Consider the following 20,149-nt stretch of genomic DNA (forward strand, 5'->3'; position numbering starts at 1 on the left):
TGAAAATATTGGTTTTTCCAGAACTGTGTATGAATTTCACATAACTACTTTAATTGATATTTCATTTTGACACTCGGTTTATTGACATATACACTGCATTCAAACCGAAAATTGAGTTGGAACCAAGTAGGTATTACAAATTCTCAAAGGTCATGACCCTACCTTTTCTAAGAAAACTAAACTGTTTGCTTTTAAATAGGCAGTTTCTCAGTGAAATTTTATCGTTTAAGGACATGAAATCAAGAGCAATTTGATGGATCACATCCGTATAAGCGATCAATCAGTGCACTTAAGTGAGTGGCGGCAAGAACGGCAAACAACTGCCCTCTTAACAAGTCGGTAGTTCCTTGTGAGGAATATTAAAAGGAAAATGTTTGATCTGCTTCGCTATACAGTGTATTTCAGTTTGACACCTATATAATAACAAAAACATACTTCCGGCCCCAATATCAAGTTAATCAGGGCGTATTGGTGTAGTAAATGTACCAAAGATAACAAGGGGCACTTATGTGATCTCGGGTACTTTAGTTTGAACAAAAATACCGGGCCGGGTTTTATTCACTTAATTCTTGATGTTATATACTTGTGAAGGTACTGCAGGATTCAAAATAAACTTTAGACAAGAGAAATCATTTTCAACTTAACACAAAATAGAGCATTTGTAGACGTTATATTTAAAACCGAAACTTGAATACTTGCCAAGCATAAAGACAATTGAACCAAGTACTATGAATTAAGGTTATGACCCTAGATTTCTTAGAAAAATAACACTTTGTTCAACAAAGCAAGAGTTTTTCCGTTAGATATAGCCAGTCAAGAGGCAATTTGATAGACTTTCTAAGTAGTCATAGCTTATGTTTTGCCGAACCCGTCAGGATATAACCGAGCAAGTAGCTACAAAAGAGTGAATGCCGCGAACACAGTTCCAGAAACTGCCCTTTTACTCAGTTTCGTTTGTATACGTTTCTTTGAATTTTGTTTACCGTTCAGTGATGTATTTTCATAACCATACATCAATGCAAGATACGATTCTCCTGAAATGATCTATACCAAGACTCTTTCTGTCGCTTCAAGTTGTTTGACAAAGTCATTTAACTCTCAATAGCGACTGGAGCTGAGGAAGCCATCAGTGTATGAGTTACGTCCAATTGCGGCCGTGGAAATGAGCTGCTGGCCAAAAGGCGCTTTACCAATTTGCCTTCTTCTTGCAACAAACGTGTTATGGAGTTCAGGTAAGAGTAATAATCATCGACAAACTTCACTGAGTTGTAGAATGGGGGATCCGGACTTATATCACATGCTATAATACTCATACAGACACTATTAATCTTGAATGGAATTCATTTAAGCGATCTCGTTCAACGAAATAAACTTGATATACAATCCATCGCTACTCAATATTGAATTTTTGTTTGCAATAATATTGGCAAGTGCAAGAGTGTTATTTTCGAATTTTACATGTGGACGGAAGTTTATGGGTTATGACTTCTTTCATATCCGTCTTCCCGGTAATTCAATACACTCTACATTCCTTGACAGAAAAAAAAGGAGGAACCTCAAAATGGGAAAATTATCAAAAGCTCTTACGGCACGCGTTTGAAGGCAATCATTGTTCTATCACAAGAACTATCGAAAAACTTTAATGATTAAGTCAATTTAACGTTTTCCTTTGTGAGTGAGATCCTCATTCCATTGAACATAGTTCTTGTTACCACTTTACTTCTTTTTGGCCTTCTGTGACATCATCATTTATCGTCATAGCAATTGTAGTCATAATCCCTATCTTCATCGTCATCATTATCGTCGTCATGTTATCGGTCGTCTTCAGAACCGTTCTGAATTTCCTAGGTCTCGCACCGCTCAACTGGATATTAAAAAGACGGTCGTACAGGGGTGTTCTCGTGATGCGCGATTAGCAGATTTTATTTTCCGTCAAACGTGAATTTAGGAAATTGTTCTTCGTGGCTCGTGACCTGAAGGTTTTGCGTGACCCGTGAAGAATCTGAATTATTAACCGATATTCGTGATTTTACCACTACGTGATTTTCAGACGCAAGTCCTCCGAATGGTTAGAGTCGTCTATCGAGAGTGACTTAAGCATGTGATTTGCAATATGGAGCCTTACTTTCTTCAAACACTGCTTCTAGTGTAAGAACAGGTCATTAGAAAGAGTATCTTACTTGCTTATTTTCGTGATTCGGGAAAACGAAACTTTTATATCCGTGATCCGTGATCCTCTATTTTTTCCGTTCGTGAACCGGGCCGCAGATACCCCCCTGTACGACCCTCTAAATATGCATGGATATTAGTTGAGCTAAACTTCTCAATGACACGGTGTTTGACTGTTCTGGGAGTATATCAGCGTAGAAAGACCTGTCCCACGACAAACAATGCAATCAGCAGTTATTGTCACAATGCGCAGTAATCCGAAACATCCAACAGCAAGGGAACTCGTGACGTAATTGCCTTACTTGAGAGTTCGACGTTTTTCTGCCCGTTGCATTGCGTGTTAACAGCAACTGATGTAACAGTTAAATGGTCGAGAAGTTAAACTAACGAAAGCGCAGGAAAAACTATCCTACAGTTTGACACTAGATTGATTAATCAGCCCCCGGTGATTTTGCTAAGCGATAGTCAGTCATCGGGTCACCGAAGAATGACCGCTTTTTCTAGGAAAGCTCAGCTAGCCGTGCATTGAGTTCTTGGAAACTATTTAAGAAAGCATCTTCTAATATTCAAATCCGTATAATTACCATTTTTCCGGTTGTTCACTTAGCTCCCGGTAGTTACCGTATTCTGCAATACTTAGAAAATTTGGGTGAAAATCTGAAAAAATCTGTTTCTCGTCGATTTATCCATCGAATCGTCTCACTGAGTTGACAAAGCTGGTAACTGATACAAGGTTATCGATCAATTTACAAACTAATGACGCTGTCATTAGAATGTTTAGAGTGCCATCATTATATCAAGTTAACAAGAGACAACTCAAGTCGACAAAACGTTTACGTTTTTTAACGCCATGGTGCTGAACTTTAGTTTCACCATGGTCTTGGCTCTTGTTCTGAGCAGTAACTTTCCAGGATCAACATTTACTAAAGGTACGAATTCATATTGATAACCGGGCATACAAGTTGGATTCAAACAATTAGCTACGCTTGCACTATGCTTTTCTGCTAAAACGCCAGTCCAGCATATACTATATAATCAACGTTTTCGTAACAGTCTTTGTTTTATGGCAATCAATGTGACGTACTTTACATCTATTCTGAATATTGCCCAGCTTCTGTTAGTGAAATGTACTCTGTATTGGCCAGATGTTCAGTGTGTCTTTCTTCAACTTCCTTGATGATGCACACCCTTGTTATAATTGCTTTAATTTCGCTTTGTTTCAGGGAAAGTTTCTTAACTATTTAGACCACTGCACTCCGTGTTTCCCTATCAAAGCTGACGTTCATTTCTTTATCACTCGCGTTCTTCAACTTATTTAAACCACAAATTATGTTCCTTAAGCAAATATTTACTATCTTTAACTAGTTTATAGACTAGAATCAATTTCTCTTTATCTCTCATGTTATTGCGCGGTTATGATTGGTCCATTTATTAGGTCGTACTTTACTGTACTTCCGGCTAAAATTCGCCTAGCGTTCTTAACTTTCATAGCAAATAAAAATTTAAAACATTCGTTTTCTTTAAATTGTTTATCAAAACGTGGTAACGACTTAACAACGATGTCAAGTTGACTCGTTTTGTTTTCGACGTACGTTAGAAATTTGAAGCGGTTCCGCGTGACTTGAAATCGTTTCCCGAACCTGTCAGACATATAGTAGAAATAAAAATAAATCGACGGGGGGAAAAACCTGCTCTGTTCGTAACTTACAGTTCGGACCTCAAACCTGGTTACTAAGAGGGATTTACACATGATATTGATTGACAGAGATTGATCGTATGAAGAGAGGATTGGTAGAACTTTTTAAAGATTGGACGAATTTAATCAAATTCATTGACCAGAGCAGTGAATTTTACTTGCTGAAAACCATAATTGGCTGTAAAAGCCCTGTTGATTAGCAAATTAATGACTGCGTGAAATGACATTTTTCCCTAGTTCACACTTCATAAGCTAGTCATATCTAGGTGTCTAAATATATCGAGCAACATGACCTCCATAGGCTAGAAGGCACGCAAACAGCCACTGTCCAATTATTCCTCTTTCAGTTTACCCGCGATCTGCCCTGAAACTTGGTTCTTTGTTAATCATACAACTTTGTGCTCCTCCTTCTTCAATTCCTTGGTCCCAGGCTATTCTAAACTTTTTTATTATCATGTTATTACCACTATAGAAACATTGCTTTAATTTGAGTAAAGTTCACTCGGTTTATGTAAATTTGAACTGTAAACAGCAAATGTTCTACTTCTTCTCTCTTCTAACTGGCTCTCAGAAGGGGCTGCTAAAATTAATATTTTATAGTTTAGTCAATTAGAGACGAAAATCAGATTGTGAACAATTAGTTATTTTATTAAAATAGTGGGATTCGCATAGCTTATGGTAAGGTGGAATAAATCAAATATAACCCGGAATTTCGAGTTACATTTAGACACGGACACTGAGTTTTGTCTGTGTTACGGCATCTCATGATCAGTTACTTGAGTTTTAAGTCATCTCTGGCTTGCACTCACTAATAACATCCGTAGCTATAGCTAGAAAACTAGGAAATTAATAAATATGTACTATCATTGAAATAGAGTGTTGACTATTACACTTCGAATAAATACTTTTCGCAAAACAGCGCTATCTAAGGGGCAGGTCAAGGGGGAAGGTGCAGGGGGTGCGCACCCCCGCCTGAGATGAGGCCTTCTTCTTCGTATTCGCTTTTAAAATTTGTTTACCTCACCAGTCAGTTACCCCACTCCTTAGTGGTGCACCCCCTCCTAAGAAAAATAGTGGATCGGCCCCTGTCTCTGTTAAGTTTCAAACAAAAGCATTTGAGAAGGAGTAGGGACTGAGGAGTTTGTGGTATGATGGCACAGTCCCAGTTTCAGACGCTACGTACGACTTTAAGTTGTAAATCAGTTTCTACTGTCATTGAATATATAATATATAATATATAATATAGATTTGCAGAGTTGGATTATTTGGTCGAAGACATTTATTGCTACTCAGAGTTTCATGCTCCTTGCGAAGCAATCATCAGGCAAATGCCAAAAATAACGGATACACAAGAAGATATACAAAATTTGAAAATACAGAACAATGCCTAGTGGCTTGACATGCAGAGATGTGATTGGTAAAGTTTGTGAAGTTAGCGGGCTTCTCATAAAGGATCGCAGAATATTTCTATAACAACTTGACAATGATGTTAGGAAGATATCGAAACGTCTTTTCGTTTATTTTCGCTTACCTTAAAACGAAATCATTACTGACTGTAATGTTTATGATCTTTGTCCAATAGGTTGCCAAAAGCAGAGTTTCACTCATAAACCCGCTAAGCCCACTCATGCCTACGTTGGTAGTAATGTTTCTTTAGAATGGCGCTACTGCCAGCCGAGTCATTTCAAACTTTACGAGGTGGCGTTTGGTTTATGGACGAGTTCCCCAGGTGTTCTGAGTAAAAAACTTGTGGCAGTCAGTAGGAGTGGTTCGGTCCAAGTAAGAGCAGGATACGAAGGCTTAATTAGTTGGGCAGGAAATTTGGCATCTTCCCATGCAGTGTTTGTGCTTTATCATGTGCAGTCCGCAGACGAAAACAAAGTATTTGGAATCCATGTCGAGTACAGTGGTTTAAATTCACCATTAATAGACACAGTACAGCTTCAAGTCGAGGTAGAACGTAAGTAGCAATTTCATACAAGGTTTATGTTACAGCTTTGAAAAGGGCTGATTATCAATTCAGAGTTTCAGAGCACTTTCTAAATCGAGTTTCACGCTTTTGTCGAAGAGCTGGATTAATGAATAAGAAGAAAATTAACAAATTGACAATTAACGTCATTATTATGTAACGAACATTGATCCAGGCTTTTAATTTGGTTTGTAGCCATTACAGATCTTCCAAGAATCACCTATGTTACGACTCCACCCCTGGTCAGGACGGGACAAAATGTGAGCCTTAATTGCATAGCCAGCAGTCTTTCTCCTGTTAACGTCACGTGGTACAAAGGGAATAAAGTCTTGTCTGACGGTATGTCTGAGGCGGTGCTAACACTGAAGAACATCACAGATAAGGACTGGGGCGAGTTCCTGTGCGTTGCCAAAAATTCTGCAGGAGAAGATAAAAGGAGTGTTATCCTCAAAGGTAAATAAATTTGTTAATTAAAAACAGCATCAAACAGCTAACCGTCAAATGGAATATACTGATACCTTCAAGTCGGTGATATCGGTTGAAAGGACTCCGATCCTTTCATTCTGCTCTCGAGGAAGCATGGTGCGTCCACCAGTACCCTCCTATTAGAGCGTACTCCCTTCAAATCAGTGGTTAGTAGCAGTGTTTTTGTAATCCGCTCCATTTTCTTTCGCCCCGTGATAAGCTTCACAAGCTTCAAATACACATTCTCGGGTCCTTCTTAATTTCATTCTTTCTGTTGCTATTAAGCATGCTCTTTGATAAGCTGTTAAATTTTTTAGTTGATTGACTTATGGCTCCATTTAAATAACATTGCTAAAGACTTATACTGTGAAATCTTTTTTTTTTCCTGCATAATAAATAAGTTCTCCCCGAGAGCCCAACGATATTGAACACAAATAGGAAAGTGCACAACTCCAGCTGGACCCTGCAATGGTCACCGGTTTACAGTGAAGGACACTTGGTGACGTTATACACAGTGTGGCATACAAAAGACACAGCCACACGTGAGAAACCATGGTTACACGAAAATGTTACTGGTCTTTTGTTCCGCATGGAGCTTACCGCTGATACGTCTTACTTGTTCGCTGTAACAGCTTGGAACAGATGGGGCGAGAGTTCACTGGAAAGAGGAAAAATATTGTCCATAACAACAGACTTTCCACCTAGGATTACGCAGAAAACAGCCAAAACGATCACTTTTCTTCATACAGGTAAGGATAACTAAACACTGATTTGAAAATGGATTTGCGGAACTTGGTCCTCAAAACCTGGACAGCCAACTCAACGACCCAGGCCTAGTTTTGACGGATCACTATACTGTTACTCGCACGCATATACGTAATATTAAGAGAAGATCGAGGTAAGAGAGTGAATCCACCATATAGGCTTTATACCCAGGGTAACCCATCTTAAGATATGTTTTAGAAATGTATGAAAACTTAGCGAGGTCTGCCTCTACGCAATTAAAATATCAAAGAAGAAATCCCCACGGCGTTGGAGGTATTCCTTGCCTTCGAAACGAAACGAAACGAAACTTAAGGAAATCCTCCACGAGCTCCTTCATTGTAGAGCACTATATTGGTTCCAGCGGTGATCTGCACCTGAACTATATTTTTTTTTTTTTCTATATTTCTGGACCACGTCTCTATTTATCAGCTTGAAGTTGGTAAGAGCAAATTAACCGCCGGACCAAGTTTGTGACGTTGACGTTTTGAGTGCTGGCTCTTCGTCGTACTAAACAGGGTTAGAATACTGTTCTGGAAAATTCTGATTTTTCTCGTTTGCATAAGACATAAAAATCATGGTTAATCTCTTCACAATATTCACAACATAAACTGGTGTGGACTGTTAGTTTTGGGAATATATATTCGACAATATTTATGACGCGATTCGTCGTGTCGGATCCATCCTTCGTGTCTAAAGCGTAACGTTATTACTGGTGTTGTTAGCGTAGTGAGGTAGAGTTTGCATTACATCTGTAAGTAAAGGATGAAGAAACTTACCATTTACCCTTATTACATGGTCTGGACGGGGTCTAATTCTTCGCAGGAAAAAAGATGGTACTGTACGATTTAGTTTAATGCCATGCGAAACCAAGAACACAGCCCATAAGGAGCAAGGAAAGCCACATTTTGTAATGTTTGTTGCTCTGCTGACGAAATTGTGTATACTAGGTTTGAAGATATTAGAACTTTTCTGTACTTTCTTACGAACGTTGTCAGGGTTTTCGCGCGTTAAGAATTATGGGTAAATGTACCAGTCGCCAACTTTTTCTCGTACTGAGGATTGATAGCAGAGAAAGGGTGAACATTTTAATTGTCAGCCGAAATGGAATGACTCGTCAGTTTAACTTTTATCCGAGAGCTCCTCTTTCTTTTTTATTTTTTCGTTGACTATTAAACATCTCTTAATCTGTCCCTATGCATCACTTGCTGAAGAAAAAACTGATGACTGTTTTACAAAGTTTAATGGGAACTTTACTGATTAAAGTTGAACATGCACTTAAATTTGTTTTCAGTATCAACAGAACCTGAGGCATTGGCATTGCCCTCCAGCAGCTACACTAAAAATTCTGTCAGCGGAAATACTGAACTTACCCTCTATACAACTCTGTCTGTTATTTTGTGCATACTTATGCTTGTGGCTGTCGCCATTTTCCTCAAACGAAGGAAACGAAACAACAAAAAGAACACAAGTAAGTAACTTACTATACGGATAAGTTGTCATCTTTCATTCAAAGCAATGCAGTACATGACAACTGACTTCAAGTAATAATATGACAAGTAAAGTAAAACAAATTAGGAGAGGGCATCGACCTTTCAAAGTGACTCCATCGCGAGACAAACGAAAAAAAAATTCCTCGCCTATCGTTTACCAAGAAAAAGAATAAATAAATTAATCATCTGTAGTTAACAAGGGCTAGGAAAACTGGGAAAACATGGTGCTTTTCAAATATCACTTGTCACCCGATTAACATTTAATTTATTTACCAGTATAGTACATAAGCATGGTAACGCAGCCTATTGTTCCATTGGCTGAGCGATCGACTCGCAAAGCGAACGAGGACCAGAGAAAATTGGGATAAATAAATTATTAATACATGAAGAAGGAAAAAAGGAAGAAAAGAAGAGAAAAAAAAAACAACGAAGAAATAAAATATGAAAGAAATGAAGACGAAAGGTAGAGAGAAAGTAAGAAAGGGTGTGAAATGATGATAATAACAACTAAGAGAAGTTCATTGTAAGTACATTGATCTTCTCGTGTACCAACATAATGTCAGCTTAATCACATGATGCAATGGCTCCCTTCTGACATTCTTGTCTCGCTTGAACAGGACAGCATGGCCAAGATATGCAAGAGTAAGTACTGATCACAAACGATAATGTTTTCTTGTACTTTTTTTTTTCGATATTTTAATGTTTTGCTTTTTAGGATATACATAGATCTAATTACTTACTCTACACGCGTCACGTGACTGAATGTTCCCCAGCTAAAACTGGGGAGTATTCGAGTGACATTCCCAATTTTCAAAACCGCGCGTGTAGCGAAAAGTATTTGAACAACAACAACAACCATTTATTTGTACTCACAATTTATAAAATAATTACAATAAACATTAAATTAGTATAGAGTACTGCCTGCCCAAAATAACCATAAGGGCTAAAAAGAATGGGCAGACATAAAGAATGGGCAGACATGAAGGATGATAAACGTGATAGCCTCCATTTCGCGCGAAAAATCAATACGCTCGGATATTTGTCCCTGGACATTATCTGTTCCTCAAAGCTCACAATTTTTCTCGAGCTAGGGTTTTCCTCTTAACCCTAACCTTTACGCTCTCGGAAAACTGTTCGTTTCTCGGACAGATAATATCCGCAGACAATTATCCAAGCATATTTCCGCGCCAAATGAAGGCTATTGTTTATTAACCGAGCGCGAGGGCCTTACTGGGAGAATATCACCCCGAGCCTCTTGACAGTGAAAGACTGAGGGCTGACATTCTCCCATTACGCAAGCTTGGTTGATGAGAGATTTATTACACGGCTGAATATGTTTAGAAAAAAGGCCTCGATCAAGGACTGGAAAAAAGCGCGCAATTCTGCATGATTGGGAGCCTACTGAAACAAAACAGAAGAAAAAGAAAGTTGGAAGAAAAAGAAAAGGAATCTTTTTTGGAGCAATTAAATTTTTTGAGAGGCGCAAGCCATAAAACAAGCAGAAAATCTTCAAGAGTGATCGTGTGGGATTATTCAGGACAGTGCCCGGTCAAATACTAAGAGAACCCCATTGGACCGATAATTGGACAATCTAATTGGTTGATTTTAGTTATTAGCCTTCTGAACTAACGTAGTCGTGTAATAAAATATGTTGCGCCTTTTAAACGCGGAGAAAGGGCACTACCATATCAATCTATTATTATTGTTTGATATGTTCATGGGCCATTTGATACGTAAGAACTACATACATCACCACCATTCGAACTGCGATATCCTCAGTCGCCCAAAGGAAACAATGATATGCAGGAAAAACAACAACTGAAAAAGATATTATTTTGCGTGAAGGTGGTTTAACATTTACACCGGACATTTGGTAATCTGCACGCGGTGATAAGAAATGCTAGGTAAATAAAAACCGGCCCAGTGAGGTTTTGAACCGCTGAAACAGATTTATTGAACATTTTTTTAATGGGGCAATAGAACTGCTAGCCGAATAGCCGCTTTGGAACTCGTTACCAAGATAATTTCAGGTTTTTCTTTTGTGTTTCTTTCAAAAATTTCTTTTCACTTTTCAACGTACAGGCAATTCATAGAAACTGGGTTATACTCAGAAATAACGCTTCTAGTCTCACTTATTACAATCCACTACAAATAGCCAACAAAACACACTTGAAAAAAAAACTGTATTTGGAATAATGGATTTGTCGATTGATTGATTGATTGATGTATTGATTGATTGACTGATTGATTGATTGATTGATTGATTGATTGATTGATTGACTGACTGATTGATTCATCGATTCATTGACCCATTGATTCATTGATTTTCAGGATAACTGCATATTCGTTTACATCACACGAGAATCTTGCCTCTGAGGAGGTGGGTGATGTTTGATTTATTTCTCGCCTAAATGCAGCATCTTAATTTGCTCCGCTTTATTGTTTGGTTGTCGGCATCTGATCTTTGACTGGAATCACGATTTATTGCAGGCTCAAGAGACTGCTAATGAAACAGGATCCGTGATACTAGCAGAATCCTCATTAAGTACGCCGCAATCATCCTTGACTTTGGAACAGCCAACAAAATCGGTCAGAAACATGCAAGAAGAGTTTGACCAACCAAGAACAGCTGAGTGCTTTGTGTTAACAGCAATCCAAACTGAATTGAAAACCAAAACTCTTGAATCTACGCCTCAGGCAGCTCCCTCCCCATGGAGAACGTTTCTTCCTCACAGCGGTGGTGAAAGAAGTGAACAGAATCAAGACATCAGTGTGGCTGAAATCAAAACTATTTCCTCTGAAGAACGGAATGAAATTGTAATGGAAACGAACGAGGGATCTGTTCAACAGAGACATGAAGGAACAAGGATCCGGACGTTACAATCACTTGACGCCCTTGGACAGAACAGAGTAGTAACCGATACAATCCAAAGAAGGCACTCTTCGGAGGATTATCTTCAACCGGTGGACAACAATAAAGTCGCTAATAAAAGCACAGATAATTCTAGATTATGTCCTGAAAAAACCCAAACTTTAAATTGCCGCCCTCAACCTAAACCAAGAATGAAAACAACTGATAAATCATTACCATTTAAACACCCCACGTTCACTGGAACGCTCTCGAACTTGCAATTCACAGAAATGCTAAAACCAAATATGTCACATGGTAGAGAGGCAGCTCAACAGTGCGCACGCGTCAACCCTCCTAACCAATCAAATCACCTCTTTCCTGGAGCGAGAACTCGTCACGCAAAGCGGCATGGTTATCAGAACGATAAATTATCAGCAACTCCTTACCAGAACTCATTGCGGCCTGCTGGCAGTGTGGAGTCTCCATACACGCGCGTGCTCTGTACCACTAACTGGGAAGTACCAAAAGATCATTTGTCATTGTTTGAAGAGATTGGCGGTGGCTCATTTGGCCAAGTGTGGAAGGGCGCGGTGCTTGATGTAGCTGGCGCACAAGGCTGGTCAATTGTGGCCGTTAAAATGCTTAAGGGTGAGCAAGAGCGCCAAATTTATAGAATCAATGCAGCCTGCGATGATTTTTTACATCATGGTTAACATAATACTGGGATTTATTGTTATTTCTTTTGCAGAAAATGCGTCAAACTCAGATCTCAGGGATCTCTTGTCTGAGCTGGACTTGCTGAAGAAACTTAAACCTCATCCAAACGTGATACAATTGAAGGGCTGTTTGACCAAGGACGTTATTCGTTGTAACGGAAAAAGGGATCTTAGTGAGTGACAAAATCTGTGAATGCAAAATACTTGTGAAAAAAGAGAAAACTCTTGTTTACATCAAATCTTGCCACCCTTAAGGAGTGATTACTAGCATGATCACAAGTCAACATGCCGGCTTTTTTCCAAAGCGTAAAGCAGCCCTTTCAGACTGCAAAGCGGCCCGATGAGTGACACTTGCGCTAGGGAACCCCCGCGTTCACGTTCGGTGCAACGACGCAGGCCTAAACACAAGCATGAGAAGACGTTGCGTTTACACATGGGTCAGCCCTGTTTACACATACTTCAATACGCTCGCCCATAACGCAGACTGTAAATACAAACTGGGTATTATGAACAAGAAAATTCTTCAAACACGCCCTTTTCATTTATCTACACAGTTGTTCGGTAAATTTTAAGGTGCGTCTCTCCCCTCTTTTCTGATGTGGAGCGTCTCCACCCCAACTTAACGTTAACAGATTTAACAGATGAAGGATGCGTGCAGCTGCACAAGACCGCACCAGTCTAAACTAGTAGTCTACTGCCGTGTGCCCTTTACAAACAGAATGAGTTATATAGCTGTCTCTTTGCTTGTTCATACCTCAGTCCGCAAAAGGGATCCGGATTTATCGGAGCAATCTAGGTTTTGTAAACCCACTAGCCCCGGGACGGAATTACCCAACAAACCCCGAGGTCCGTACCATTTCTTGTCAGAAAAAGCAATATTTTCATATATCTTCCGTGCAATATGGTACCCCTCGAACAAAACCAGAGTAAGCTCACTGCATTTGTTTCCTATAACCTTGGATTGACTGAAAACCGCTTAAAATACATCCAAGTAGATGACGAATACGGCAACTCTTTTCTGGAAGAGTCTCCCAGGGAAACCAGCAATAACGCAACAGACTTTGCCTTCACGGCCTCCTATAACATTTATTATTTATTGTTTTATTTTATTTATTTTTTTATTTTATTATTTTTTTTTTCCATAGGACCGCCTTTTGTAATCCTGGAGTTTGTTCCTCACGGAGATCTTCTGGGATATTTAAAGAAAAGCAGAGGAGAAACAGACGATTATTACAACTTGAGAAGCGCAGAAGTTCCACAGAAAATACCAAAACAACAACTTTACAAATTCGCTTCTGATATCGCTCGGGGGATGGAATTCATCTCAGCTCACCAGGTTTCTTGTATTTAGACATTAACTCATTTATTTACTTCTCTCTCGGTCACTTGTCATTCCAATAATTGTTTTTTTTTTTTGGAAATTTATGAAGGTAGGCCAGTTTGCACTCTTTGACACACATTGAAAAGCGTTTGGCTAAAATATCGAGGAATCGGCGGGACTTTTCAAACTCAGTCGTTCAGCCCAGTCCCCCAAACTCGCAACCTGCAGTATAGACGCGTACTATTTCAAACTCTTTTTAATTTTAACTAGTCCCAGACCGGATCAAGACACTCATGATCTTAAAATAACTGAGGAGAAGTGCCGTCTTTGTATTTAAATCATTCTGCAAATAGTTAGAAGTTCAATTCTCCACGGATGAGGACTACAAGCCGTCTCCTGTATCTTCAGTGTTATATGGTTCTGTTGTCTGACCTTGTCCCACAGGCTGGCGCTTCACAAAGGGTTAACCTCATTGCGCCTTTCCCACTTGGACAGAATTGTCCAAGAGAAATTGCTATGTCTAGTATACTTGTCTATATCTCTTAAGCAAAAAACTCCAAGACAAAGAGCCACATTCAGGAATTTGAGTAGAGAAAGTTAAGGAGTTCGCGCGATCTATTATCAATCATAGTCAGTTGAAAGACAGGACGCTTTAGAAATGGCCGGGTAACAGCTAGCTGGGTTAAGTTGGGAAATCCTGACAAAACTCCTCCAGCGAACTTTCTATATGGCACTGATCGAGGGGCGTAACTTAAAGAGGTGAAAGTCATGTTTCGCGTGTACTCCTTTCAAAAATTGTTCCATTTTAAGATAAGCGTATTGCAGCACCTTTTACTTTACGACTTCAAAATTAGTTTCAAGACGCAGAAACTATGGACGCTTTAAATTCCGGTTTAAATTAAGAATACTCCCAACAGCAGATAACACCATTTTCTGGTTGTGGATTGCATCGAAATGTGATTCTTTTTCCAACACGTCATCAGAAAAAAGAGGGAAATCTCTTACAATGGTTTTCCCGGTGGTAAACGAAATGGCCTTGAGCTAAAATTTTGGACATCATTCACGTCACTTTTTAAGGAAAGTAACTTAACCATACTAACGGGAGAGCTACTTACCTTCATAACCATAACCATGCGTATTAACACACTTATTTTGAATTTCAACACAGCTCATTCACCGAGATCTGGCCGCGAGGAACGTGTTAGTTGGTGAAGGCCTGCGCTGTAAAATCACTGATTTTGGGATGGCGAGAGATCTGGGGAAAAGAGAAATTTATGTTAGGAGATCTAATGTAAGTACGCATGCGAAGTGAATGCCTATCTCGCATTCACTTCGCTTTCTCCTTCTCAATACTATGCGATGCTCAGTACCTCTTTCTAGAACACACCAAAGCCAAACCTTGGTTCGGAAAAAGTAATATAATTTTTTTCATTAAAAACAGGGTCCTTGAATATAGCAATTCGTGAGTTTTCACTAGCTTATAGCCATCATGGGTTATGGGCCATTATACCATGCTCTACAAATACGGTATGCGTGCGCTTGATTTTGTTTAGGCCTTTGACAAATTATTTTAGTCCAGTTTTCTATATTTTGGGGGCGTTTTTAGTAAAACAATTATTCCACTCGCGCTTGTTGGCTATCTCCCATCTCATATCCAACGCGCGCTTATGGACTTATTGTTCAATACCATACCATAGGAAAAACAGTCAATAAAAATACGTTCGACGCACGAGTCTTTAGCCGAGTGTGTATACTTAGAAAATAGAAATTACAAGTGGGATATTCGATGGTATACCACGAATAAGTGTTGCATAACTATTTTATAACAGGCCATGAAAAATACAGTGGACAACATAATCAATGCGACATACGCGCAGCGCACGACGGGAAGGTTGGTTGAAATACCGTTGAATGTACAACGACTCTGCCGTACTCTAATTGGCTGTATTTTCTATGGCATGGTATAATGGCTCATAACCCATGATAGCTGAGCCAATGAAAACTCTCGAATTGCATTATCCGATGATCCCACTTATCACTTGTATTTCCTCGTTAAAGGCCCGTGCATACCGAGAAACGTCCAGGTGATTCTGCATGACGTTTGTTGTAGAAGGACTAACATGACGTCCCGATTATGAAGAAAGGCCGTCAGTATGTGCGTTTGTTTTGAGCTGCTCCGGTCCATAAAGGTTTTCGAAATACTGGATATTTAGGAGGGGGGCGTAAGGGGGGTCCGAGAACCGCAAAACCGCGTAGAAAAACGTAAAAAAACCGCAATACCGCAAGGAAATTTACCAAAATACCGAAACCGTAGTTACAATTGTGCTACGGTGCCGTCATCATTACTTCTAGTTCGCTATTCCATTAGAAATACGACCTTATTTAGTTTGATAAAAGTGTACGTTAATGTTAATCAACGTATGATCATCGCACTCATAAAATAATACTGTAATAATTGACACACGTCCGTGGGACTGACTTCGTTATGCTGTTGCGCAACTAACATGTGTGCGCTCGCGCACGCACGAATACTGCTGAGTTATCCAATTGAAAAACATCGATGTTTACGACTTCAACACTGGAAACCACCCGAATGCAGACTCTTTTTTACCGATTACCGCGATCGAAAATTTATGAAAACCGCAAACCGCTTAGTCTTATTAAACCGCAATACCGCTGGTTAAAATAAAGATTTCCGCAAAACCGCACCAAAACTAAAGCAAAACCGTATCACCGCAAACCCTAACGCCCCCCTCATTCAGATAAAAAAAAAAATAACGGAATAGAGGATATTACGTGGCCACGCGCAGATAGGAAATTTCTCTTCGAGCGTTGAAAAATATTTCACGAGTGAGCGCAGCGAAGGACTGCAATATTTTTCAACACGGAAGAGAAATTTTATATCTTCAATTAAGCGGCCTATTCATTATATCACCACCAGTGAAATACCAAACCATTTAACTTTCGCTGGGAAAGGCGTGATTTATTATTTACCCTAGCAACGGTGATATTTTCACATGTGAGCTGGCGAGCGCGAGTGGGCAAGATTAATCAAATCCTGCGCTGTGATTGGCTAACCGAGCGGGCAAGATGGAGCTATCTTGCCCGTTCGGGACTACCCGCCGTGCCCCATAAGAAAATTTCCCCGAAAGCCATGTAATAATTCCTTTATTGACCAAGCTTGTTCGGTCAAGATGGCTGAATGTTGGCCTCGTTCTTTTTTTGCGAGTTTATGGACCGAGACGGAGTCAATATCCAGCCAATATCCAGCCATCTTGACCTCACACTTGGTCAATAACCCATATATATGGAATATTTAGAACAGATATCCCGAGTTATCGAGTAGGACACTTACTAATTTTAGAATTGGAATTATGAGATACGGGGATATTTAGGCCAAAAACTAACGGGATAACAGACCACCTCCCCCTAATGGCGCTTTTTTTTGTTGAGCAGCAAAGAAAAAATTAAGTTTTTTTTGTATTTTGTCAGGGTCTGATGCCTGTAAAGTGGATGGCAATAGAGTCATTAACAAGACAAGTTTATACAACAGAAAGTGATGTGTAAGTTTATTATCTACTTAACACTTCACTAGCCCCAAGCTCAAAACAACATTCCTCATTACTGTTTCCATAAATCTCGTTAAGTGTTAGCTGTAACAATAAAGTGGCACATCAAGAAATTGTCCCTTTGTGATTATTTGATCCAGTCAGAGGCGGATCTAGGGAGAGGGTGCAGGGGGTGCGCACCTCCCCCCCCCCCCTCCCCGTGAGATGAAGCCTTCTTCTTCGTATTCGCTTTAAAAATTTGTTTAACTCACCAGTCAGTTATGCCATTCCTTAGTAGTGCACCCCTCCTGAGAAAAATCCTGGATCGGCCCCTGCCAGTGCTTTAGGCTCTCGTAAACTTTATTTAAAATTAAGATTCCCTTTGCAGTATTTGGGTTGGGGTGTGCGCAAGACAACTTGTGATTGGTCAATTGCGAATTTGGTTTTGGTAAATCTGTCAACACTGATGTGTTCGTCTCATAATTACCTTGTAGCTGGAGTTACGGCATTGTCTTGTATGAGATTTTCACTTTAGGTAAGTAATCATGACCATTTTGATCAAATCTCTCGAAAATTCCGGTCAAAATCAAGCAGAACAGTCTGCATTTTAATAACCCCTGGCACGCCACCAGAGTGGTCAATTAAGGGGGAGGGGTGGTGAGGGGGTTCAATGGCGGTTTTGAAATGTAAGCTTATACGTGTTAAATTTAAGAGGACCCTTTCAGACTCTATGTCCAGTTAACAGCTTCTGCGGTAAACAAAGGCAGGTCCGAAAACAGGAATGCAATTCTTTGATAAGTATAATAGAGTGTTCAGGGTGATAGTTGGAAAAAGGCGCGATCGTCGAAGAAAGAAGAGAAAAAGAAAGAATACATCGTTTATCGCAACCTCGTTCCCATGGCCTGTAACGGAAAATACCATGGAAACGAGGTTGCGTTTTTCGTGGTGCTCCCTAACTAAACGACATGCAAACATTTGAAAATCAAAATGTCAAATCTCTCCGTCTTAATTTTCCCTTACAATTTCAGGGGACAAAATAGAATATGTCTGAAATAAACTTGACGTCAAATTGGTTCACTTATTAGTTAATAACTTCATTGCCCTTGACAGGTGGAAGACCTTACGATAGAATGACTGGAGAAGAAGTTTATAACTTCGTGGCAAGTGGTCACAGATTACCAAGGACTCCAGCCATGAGCTCGGAATTGTACGTATATTGAATTCATTTTTGACAAAGAGATAACGTATACATTCAATAATTCTCTCGGCATTGAAGCTCAAACTGGCTCTAGTAATGTGCTGTGTTCACCTCTACACTTAAGCCATTTTTCTTGGTGTAAGTATATTTTACCTCTTAGTGTACTTTTGTGTGCCTTTTCTCGCGTTTTTGTCTTTCTTTGCTTTTGAGCATTTCCGCGTTTAGCTTTGCTTACTGTTTTGTATCCTACATTATGATCATTTTCTGTGTTGATGACAGCATTTTCATTCTTTTGTTAAGTCTTAGGTATCTTTAAAATTCAAGGTAGTCCTGTTAGCTTCCCTGGGCTTTCTTGCCTTATACGATGATATTTTTAAAAAATAATTTATAAATGGCAGAAATAAAACAATTTCAGCCATATCGTAAATTCGAATCTTCTGTTTTGCGATTTGCTGTGATGATGTTTCTTTTGGCTGCAGGTATAATCTTATGCTGCAGTGTTGGCACGAGGAACCATCCAAGAGACCAGCATTTGGCTCGATCGCGTCTTGGACAGAAACTGTTGCGCAGGACTACTGATACCACGGAAAAGATATCTTTGTGCCACGACGTTATGTGGATTTTGAACTGTAACGTGTCACTTAAAGAGCTTCGTCAAGGATGGAAAAAAAATTCACCCTAGAATTTTCAAATTTGCATCTGTAACATATATAATCCGTCTCAAAGTTGTCAAGACTTAAAGGTCGGCACACACACACGAGGGGACTCGTCCCTGCAACTAGTCTCCTGAAGAGTTTACACAAAGGGACTGGTCGCAGGGACTTGTCCCACCGAAGGGTTCACACGAAGCGTTTTGAGGAACAAGTCGTAAGGACTTGTCCCAAAAATTCAAACCAGTTTGAATTCGTGGGACTAGCTAGTCGCGGGGACCAAATTTTAGTTTCTGCGACTAGATTTTGTGGCAAAAATGGCTAGTTCACAAGATGGGGACTTGTCCGCGCGACTTGTTGCAGGGGCTAGTTCGCTCGTGTGTGCTGACCTTAACACTGTTGTGTAGTAAAACCACACGAGAAATGATGTGACTGAACTGTTATAGCATATCTTAGCTTTCGTTGCCAAGCAACGTATAGGACGTATGTTTAAGTATCATTTTAAATGAGCGACAAATGATATTTTTTTATAAAAGAACGTAAGGATTTCGAATGCTGTCTTTTATAGCTTTTTCTTATGTACAACATTTAACTGAATTTCAATTGGAATGTCTCGGTAAAAGTAAACATCTTTTTAAATGTCCACCGGTTTAAGTAGAACGAATTCTGTTAATTCTTCTCGTTTATTTTTTACAGTAATTTTACTGCAAGAATAATAAAACTCTTGGTTCAAAAGACAACTTGTCTTTGCTTATTGAGGGGGGCGTTGGGATTTTCGGTTTCGCGAATGTGGCTAATTTTTGGTTCGGTTTTTCGTTTTTGGTGTCTTGTGCGGTTTGCGAGTTTTCTCCAATTTAGTCTTTGGTTTTCGGTTTTTGTCAACAATGATGGCGGTTTTTCGGATTTTGCTCCCCAATGCATTTTACGGTTTTGCTGCTTTTACCAAGGAAGTTACAACCCGCAGTCGCGCTAAAACTGTAATTCCAAGGGACCACTTACAGTTAGAGGAATGCATGAAAAGCCTAGTCTCTTTAATAGCCGTTATTTGGGTCGTAACGGCTGCCAAGCAGACTATGAAAAGCTAAAGATAACATCAAAGCAAAAGACTATTTTTCAAATGTCACTCGGCTGGGATAATATCTTGTGGACTTTGACCTTAGACTATGGACCATCAAGTTTCTATAGCTCAATTGCGAGTTGTCTCCCGGTTTCTTCGCGAGAATAACATTGCGCTCACTCGCTCCGTTCACGTGGAATAAGAGCAATGGAGAAACTGTTTGGTTGTAAAATGGCGCGCCATTGCGCCTACAC

General features: G+C 39.6%; 1 protein-coding gene across 2 annotated transcripts; it reads left to right on the forward strand.

The window, feature by feature from the left end:
- Positions 1-791: 791 nt before the first annotated feature.
- Positions 792-19,506, forward strand: LOC145496392 (uncharacterized). Of its 2 annotated transcripts, none has more exons than XM_081476016.1 (15): positions 792-3,098; positions 5,448-5,825; positions 6,030-6,287; positions 6,701-7,048; positions 8,356-8,532; positions 9,172-9,196; positions 10,886-10,934; positions 11,045-12,053; positions 12,154-12,294; positions 13,267-13,457; positions 14,611-14,733; positions 16,935-17,005; positions 17,485-17,525; positions 18,101-18,197; positions 18,668-19,506. In XM_081476016.1, exons 1-15 carry the CDS (start codon positions 3,020-3,022, stop codon positions 18,765-18,767), a joined length of 3,087 nt encoding a protein of 1,028 aa, XP_081332142.1. In that variant the 5' UTR covers positions 792-3,019; the 3' UTR covers positions 18,768-19,506. The 2 variants fall into 2 exon arrangements, with proteins under 2 accessions (XP_081332142.1, XP_081332143.1); XM_081476017.1 differs by having other exon boundaries at positions 792-1,232.
- Positions 19,507-20,149: the final 643 nt, after the last annotated feature.

This window comes from Orbicella franksi, chromosome 9 (assembly GCF_964199315.1).
Source record: "Orbicella franksi chromosome 9, jaOrbFran1.1, whole genome shotgun sequence".
In the NCBI taxonomy this organism is placed as follows: domain Eukaryota; kingdom Metazoa; phylum Cnidaria; class Anthozoa; order Scleractinia; family Merulinidae; genus Orbicella; species Orbicella franksi.

Bases quoted from the DNA above. Each gene is read 5' to 3' on its own strand.
- LOC145496392 (XM_081476016.1), top strand. From the start codon at position 3,020: ATGGTGCTGAACTTTAGTTTCACCATGGTCTTGGCTCTTGTTCTGAGC. The intron at 5,826-6,029 runs GTAAGTAGCAAT...TTTGGTTTGTAG, and splicing joins GCTTCAAGTCGAGGTAGAAC to CCATTACAGATCTTCCAAGA. The intron at 14,734-16,934 runs GTAAGTACGCAT...GTATTTTGTCAG, and splicing joins TTTATGTTAGGAGATCTAAT to GGTCTGATGCCTGTAAAGTG.